This window comes from Nannobrachium achirus (genome assembly GCF_963921795.1).
Source record: "Nannobrachium achirus genome assembly, chromosome: 3".
Taxonomy (NCBI): Eukaryota; Metazoa; Chordata; class Actinopteri; order Myctophiformes; family Myctophidae; genus Nannobrachium; species Nannobrachium achirus.
Genome location: NC_137812.1, coordinates 27,583,560 through 27,591,701, shown reverse-complemented (window position 1 = coordinate 27,591,701; position 8,142 = coordinate 27,583,560). Strand labels below are relative to the sequence as shown.

General features: G+C 42.9%; 1 protein-coding gene across 1 annotated transcript; it reads left to right on the top strand.

Moving 5' to 3' along the window:
• Positions 1–3,413: 3,413 nt before the first annotated feature.
• LOC308282141 (cdc42 homolog) lies at positions 3,414–6,128 on the top strand (the record flags this gene model as incomplete). The annotated part of the gene is made up of 5 exons (XM_080722485.1): positions 3,414–3,699; positions 3,898–3,956; positions 4,358–4,387; positions 5,057–5,245; positions 5,811–6,128. The coding sequence occupies 5 exons, from the start codon at positions 3,414–3,416 to the stop codon at positions 6,126–6,128; spliced, it is 882 nt and encodes a 293-aa protein (XP_080578611.1).
• Positions 6,129–8,142: the final 2,014 nt, after the last annotated feature.

Genomic DNA, 8,142 nt, shown 5'->3' with positions numbered 1-8,142 from the left:
ACATATTTTGCCATAGGAATGTGACAAAAAACAAAAAAATATTATTGAACTCTCCATGGCGTAAGTAATCAATAAAAAAAAAAGTCATTTTGGGGTGAACTACTCCTTTAAATGCCCCCCTCCTCCTCCCCCCTTTCCAATGCGGTTCTATTATTTCTGTATGAAATTTTCATATGTTATTGATTGCTGTCTGAACGCATGGTGTGACGCCCTAGTCGCCCACTCACTGGTGTTCTCCTGGCTTTCTGCCTGGTGTTGCAGCCAGCGCTCCTCAATCATCCACCCTCATATACTCTCATTCCTTCACACTGTGCTGCCCTCACTCTGTGCTCTAGGCACAGAGACACCAACCTGGGAAGAGAATACATATATATTTCGTTTCTTCTTTTGTTTTTGCCTCTCTGAGAGTGGGCGGGACTATGGGCTGAAGCAGGCTAGAGTGAAGGGCCACACATTGTACAATTTAATTGAAACTTGAAACACATAACACATAACAATTATGTTCAAACTGCATGAATTTGGTAGACATGCCAAACTACTTTACAATGAGGTCCTTTCACAACAAGACAGCTGTATCACTCTGGTGTACTCTGGCCTACAATAAAAAATATTGTAGTTACATAAAAGAATCTGCGTCAATGTCATATCAACTTTTAAATGAGCCTATAAATCTATACTGTATCTTATCTTATCTGATATCGCAAACCGTCCACTTCCGGAAAACATTTACAGAAGTTGGTTGTTTACTAGGCTACCTCTGCATAGGTCACTGATAAAAAAAAACACATTGCATTATGTTATAAATATGGACTCAAGGTTGGCTGCTTCACTGTTACATTAAAAACATAAAACATTTGACTATACGGAGGTATGCAGGTATGTCCTCAAAAGGTAAATATGAATTACTATTAATTGGAGTCAAGTTAAAGGGATATTTCACTTTCAAAAAAACTTTTGGTAGTTTTATCATCTAATCAGGCTTTTATGAACACCCTGAACAGTTTTTAATTAGCTTGATTGAATATTTAGATATTTGATGTAAATGTTACCAGGCCCTCCAGGCCCAGGGCCTCTCCCCACACACACCCATTATAACTTCAAACTTCATTTTAACCATGATAGATTCATTAAAAACACCCATTATTTTTTCTGGGTACTCATATTACCATCCTAATATGTGAGCAGGCCGTGTTTTTCGATAACTTTTTTCATTTATTTTTAATAATTATTTTTTTGAATTTCATTTTTTACATTTTCCCAAATAATTATTAAAAATAAAAGAAAAAAGTTATCGAAAAACACTGCCTGCTCACGTATTAGGAAGGTAATATGAGTCACCAGAAAAAATAATGGGTGTTTTTAATAAATCTATAATGGTTAAAATGGAGTTTGAAGTTACAATGGGTTTGTATGTGGAGAGAGACCCTACCACTGCTCCCTGTTGAAAGTGGAATATCCCTTTAAATCAATGTTTCAAAACTATTAACATACAGCAAACTTTTAGAATGTAGTTTTATTATCCTTTTTTCGAGGGCCTGATTGAGATGGTCAAATAGGGCCGGGTCCGGCCCCCAGGCCGCATGTTGCCCATGTGTGTGTTAAAGCTATACTGTGTAAGATGCTCAACTAGTGGTCAGTAGCCCTATAGCAAACCGCGGTCGCGTTCGCGTCTTTCGCCCGTTTTTCGTACCTTCACACCCCCGCGTCTGCCTCCACAACGCCGAGAGCTATCTTTAGAGGGGTCCCTGGTTCCTGTGCGTTCAGGCATTCCGGAGAAACGGACTACTTCACCCTGCCTGGTAGGCGAGATTACCTTTTGAGTAAAGAGACACACGGGCGACTACAAATATGGCGACCCCACTTCAAGATGCGCTGTGATTGGCCGGTAGTGTACCATGTGTGCATGATCGGCGATGTGATTGGGCAACGTATACACAACGTATACAGATGATGCAGATTACGTCATTTTGGCGCGAAATCCGGTCCACGGCCAGGATCATAGAAAACATATAAAGAGAAGGCTTCAGAAGCTGAAAATAACGGAGTGGGTGTTCTAAAACTTTAGCGATTTAACAGTTAGGACAATTTTAAGATTTGTTTTATAAAAAAAGTTACATGGTACAACTTTAAAGTGTCGGCCCTGAGACTCTGAGGTCGGGGTTCGAAATGGGACCCAATGCCTCCCTGCTTGGCACTCAGCATCAAGGAAGGATTGGATTGGGGGGTTAGACCACCACTACTGATTTCCCAAGCATGCCGCTCACCACTCCAAGAGATGGGTCAAATGCGGAGAAGAAATCTTGTATACACCAATGTATGTGACAAATAGTAGAAATCTTAATCTTACAAATTAACACTGAGGATATTACTGTGTAGATTGGTCAGGTGTGATTGCAGATCCATTATCCATAAGCATCCAGTTGGACTCCTGGTGGTCCCAGAGCCAGACCTTCAGAACCAGCATATTCGATTGGTTACTTAATTGGAAGAAATAAGAACATGTTGACATTGTTAGCAGAGGATGCCATCACTGTTATGAAAAAAAGGTTTTTGATGCATCTCTGATGGCTGTGAACCACACGCGCGCGGACACACACACACGCACGCACGCACGCACGCACGCACGCACGCACGCACGCACGCACGCACGCACGCACGCACGCACACACACACACACACACACACACACACACACACACACACACACACACACACACACACACACACACACCTCCTGTTTCCCGCTAGGGGGCGCCTGTAGACTCATTCATTCCCCAGGCTGTCATATTGTACCATAGATGAAAGTACCAGAGGGATTAGTGGAAAGATTGACAATTAAATGTCATGGATTGTTAAGGCTGGCTCATAGGTCAGAAGATGTAATCTGTCGAAAAAGAAAAGAAAATGAACAATAACCATAACCAAGTATATCATTGTATCCATCTTCATGTTTTCTGTTATAAAATAGCAAAGGGACAGTATAGGCCTAATTCAAATAGCCTTGAAGTATATGGACAACACAACAACACATGATACGTCTAAGGACTGAAAAAGCTCAAAGTGGATCACGAGACATAGGTGTTTCCAAAGGGGCTTAGGGTCATTTCCCTTCGAAAGCCCAGAAGCACGCATCTCATATGGTGCCTGTTAAGCTTCTTAGGACAATGAACACCAGATGTAGAATGCCAATCAAGATCTCATGCTGTGCGGACTGGAGAAACCTAACTGGCAGCTTTAACAGTGCAGTTACATTGCTACAACGGTAAAGCTATTTAGCATAAAGTTATTTAGACAGTACTAGACTTGTACTTTGAGAGTGGTAGGCCGCCTAATAGCGACACAGCTGGAACAGTAGTGCCAAAATGAAGCGCGCAAGAAGTTGAGCCTTTCGAAGAAGATAGAATACAAACACAATGCTACCACAAGATATGGGGAATCAGAAACCCTCGCAACTGACATGTTGGAGGCTGAGCGACGGCCTCCCGTTTCCACCGGTTCCAGCGCGGGGTCTGCAGAGGAGCCGAGAGTTCCCTCTGAGCAGCTATCCTCTGAGCTCCAGGCGCACTGCAGCCCCGGAGCGGAGGGTGAACTGCGTCCTGGTTGGAGACGGGGCGGTGGGGAAGACCAGCCTTATTGTCAGCTACACCACCAATGGATATCCAACACAGTATGTTCCAACGGCGTTTGACAACTTTGCTGGTAATCTACTCTATATATTATTAAACTAACTAACCCATGTTATGATGCAATTATGGCCTATCCAAATTGCGCGTGTTTTTTACGCACGATGAATGTGTAGGCCTGTGGCTATGTGCATAGCTATAACATTATTGTCAGTGTTTTGACATTTCTGCGTGCGCGTGCGTGCTTGTGTTGATTATTTATTTCCCCTTACAGCAATGGTTATGGTTGACGGGAAGCCGGTGCGAATACAGCTCTGTGACACGGCTGGGCAGGTTAGTAGGCTCTTTGTTTTACAGTTTAACTTTTATGCATTTATAGTTTTTGCCAGACCCATGAAATGGGTAGGCCTACATAAGCAAATGTCGGTCTGTCTGTCCGGGTTTTCTATATAAAGGGTATATATGATGATGACATGATGATGACATGCCTACAAAAGGCATGATGTCATAAATGATGATGACAGACAGGGGGTCTGGCACAACCAGGTTGACCTGGTCTAGTTATATAGCCTGTTGCTCACGTCATTTGGCAGAAGCTTTCATAGGCTTACCTGCACCACCTTGTAGCGCCATGAGTGCATTATTGGCTCTGTTATCATTGAGTTACACAGGGAATGGATTCAGGGAACTTGTGTCGATAACTATCTTTATTGCTTTCTCTGCCGAAACAATAGAAGTGGGGGTTGGTGAGTGGATCAATCAATGTAAGTCATTATAATGAGCTTTAGCTAATTTCCCCCCTCACAGCTTCATGTTTGCAGCTCTAGTAGATATGATTTCGGTTGCCCCCTGCTGGGTGGATCTGGTCTTCTGTATAGTAAAATCCTATGACTCCTTTCCCAAACCCACATCGTGCCCCTAGCTGTGTTGCCCCTCACCACCGTGTCCCTGTACTTTATCGCCTCTTTTGGTTCAATGCTGGCTCTGCTGAGGTTTATTAAAAATGTACAATAATACTTATAAAAATTATCTCATGGACTTAGTTTCACCAGACACAAAAACTATTAACAGATTACAATATTTTTTGTATGTTTTTTCTTGTACCTCATGTTCTGCGAATGCAGTGCACCTGAATAGAGGTTTGATTGATTGGTTGAAGACTTTATTAGAAGTTCTCATAGGAAAGGGTACAGTTTCATGACAGTAAAGTTCACTGGCCATACAAGGTCAACTAAAAGGAGATCCAAGAAAGGCTTTCGGCTTATTTACACAGGAAACCTTTTTGTGTCTCGTATAACATTGTATGACAGTTAGAACAGAGCTGTGCAGAGGATTTCATCAATAGCAAAAAGAAAAAAACAGTCGTGTTTTAAAGAGAAAAGAACACAATTATGTGCCTCTTTCCTCTTCTGTTTGAATCTTTCTTCTTACAGCATGAGCTAGACAGAATCCGACCGCTGTGCTACAGACATGCGGACGTGGTGCTGCTCTGCTACAGCGTGGTACAGCCATCCTCCCTGCTCAGCCTGACCAACAGGTGGGTGCCCGAGGTCCACCAGCACTGTCCCGGTGTGCCCTTGGTCCTGGTGGGCACCCAGCTGGACCTGCGCGAGGACGTCCAGGTCAGTGGTGGAAAAAAGTAGGCCTACTCCAATCTTGGACTCAAGTAAAAGTGTCAATAGGCTACTGCAATATAGAAATACTCTGTTCCAAGTAAAAGTCCGGAATTCAATACTTGAGTAAAAGTAGGCTACAAAAGTATTGGCATCAAAATGTACTTAAATAACTAAATGTAAAAGTAGCAGAATGTCCCATATTTTCAAAAGATTTTTCGGCTATTTTCAAATGGCCTAAATGTAAGTGGTGGGCTGAAGTGGTTAATGTATATTTTGTTATAAAAATAAAAATCTACAAGGTAACTAGTAACTAATGTTTTCAAATAAATGTAGTGGAGTAAAAGTACAATATTTGGGTCCACAATCTGGCAAGCCATCGTCAAAGAAAGGGGAACGCCCACTCGGTCTGTACCTCTCATGACTGTCTCGAGAGAATGTTGGGTCCAAGACGTAGTGGAGTAGAAGTAAAAGCAGTGGAAATAACCCAGTAAAGCAAAAGTACCAATAGTACAGTACAGTACCACAGTTTAGTACTTATTACTTACTTATTCACTTTACGCCACTGGTCCAGGTACTCGTCCACCTGGCCCGGACCCAGGAGCGTCCGGTCAGCACCGAGGAGGGCCGGCGGCTGGCCCGGGAGATCGGCGCGGTGAGCTTCGCCGAGTGCTCCGCTCTGACCCAGAAGAACCTGAAAGACGCCTTTGACTCGGCCATCCTGGCCAGCATCCAGCGGACGGACGGCAGCAGCCGCGGCGGCGGCGGTGGCCAGCTGCAGAGGCTGACTCTAAAGGCCAAAACCCCAGATAAGATCAAGAGTCTCTCAGAGACCTGGCTGAGGAAGATCAACTGTCTGATGGGAGACGAACAAAGCTGTGGCTTCAAGTGAAAAGGGCTGAGTGTGACAGAGATATGGGGCAAAATGTTGGGAGATGCCTTTCAGCTAGTATTTGTTTTTGCCAATTTAAGTCCCTGATGGGTTGGGTAGGGTACTGTTTAGCATACAGGACATACAAAGAAGGCTCATTATCAGGTGAAAAGAAGCGGTTGGTGACTCCATGTCATGAATCGGAGGAGACGTGGTTGTCTACACCCTCCCTCCTCGGCCAACGTTGGGGGTTGGCAATCACGGGGACTACACAAAAGACTGAATCGGGGGGAGAATAAATAATAAAAGATTCACCAACTCCATAGCTATCAGCATTTCAAATGCAGTCATTATCCTCACCAACTCTCATTCACCTTCCCACAATGACATTGTTTTCTCTGTGGTATTGGTATTGGCATAGCTCCACGTGCAGAAGAGCAATGGAATATTGTCTCTGGGTCAAGTAGTCTTTAATCTCAGTGTTAAGCCCCAGATCAGTTAGTCAGGCTTTCCCCTTGACCCCTATAAACCAGAATCTGTCAGGTTGTAGTTTCTCTGCTTGTGGCCTCAGGTCCTCCACTAATAGGACCAGCCAGTGCCACCTGGACTGGATTACCAGACATATGGAGCTTGAGTCGAGCTCCATGACAGCACTCTTTTATAAGCGCTCTCTCAACAGCAGTCCAGGAGAAACAGACTCCTTTTTCTTGTTCTTTCTGTGTTGAAAGTTGTTTTAGTTGTTGCTTTTTTACACCTTCTAGTCTATTAGGTAACTAGAAAATATTGTTCCTTTGAAACAATTGTGGGCTCACTTCAAGCCAAAAAACAATGGCTATAATAGTACAAAATGTCAAGATCGCAGGCAGTGCTTTCTTTGACGTTACTGACGTAAAATGGTAATCGAAGTACAATGCAGACAAGCAGTGTTATTACATGAACTTAACGGTATGGACAATTAAATCTAAATAAAAATATAGCTGCAAGCAGCGATAAAGTGGCCAAGCCAGGAAAAAGTAGGAAAGGGAAAAAAGCTGCGGAAAAAAGCAGGAAAAGCAAGACAAGTGGGAAAAGAAATCAAAGAAAAACTAGAAGCTGTGTTCCTCCGAGAACAGATCTCGGGCAGGTCAGGTAGTTTTTTTTGGCCTCCTGGCACTATAATAGGCCAGTGTGAAAAGGGTGCCACGTGTTCTTGGGCCTTTAATGGCAATCGGACTCTGCATATACGTGATTTGAGGCATTTTGTTCCAATATTGACCTAGTGTGTGCAAAATTTCACACACATCGCAGGCTGTGTTCATGATTTGAGGCATTTTTGGCCACTTTATCTCTGCTTGCAGCTATATTTATTATTATTATATAAAAACTAGAATTGAAATATCAATATTAAGGTGTTTCGCTTGTCATTTTTCTTTAGCATAACAAAGAATGTTAAATTCGGCTACACCAATGTACTTTTTGCATTTCTGTCGAATAAATTATTCAATCAGTCAATTTACTATGCTATAGGCCTAATCACGACCCACCCGTGGGTCAAACATTTTGTACTTTTACTTGTAACTAAAAGTTGATGCCAACACTTTTGTAGGCTATGATACCTCATCCATGTCCATTCCTCATCCATGTCCATGAGTGAGTGAGCATCACATACAGTGTCATAGAAAACATCATTTGCCTGAGGTGGTTCATTGGCAGCCTGTGCCACTCCTACAGGAGAACTCATCTCCTGTCTTCCCAATCCTGCCATTAGTGAAAATACAAATTAAAGCACTGAAAAGGTTCTTCAAAATTCATTCATTAGTTTGCTGTTCCATTGAATCCCATCAGGGGTGCCATTTTTATGTAACGGTTTCCTCTTAAGCTTTGTAAAGGGGTGCCAGGTAGGCGGATACCTACCAGAGAGGACTCAGTCTTCTCCTTTTTGTGTAGCCAGGTGTTGATGAAAAACATCACAAAGGACTCAATAATAATTAATGAACCCTTAAATCTGTGGAACAGCTCTGTATTGAATTCAATTCAAATTCACCAGGGTGGGTTG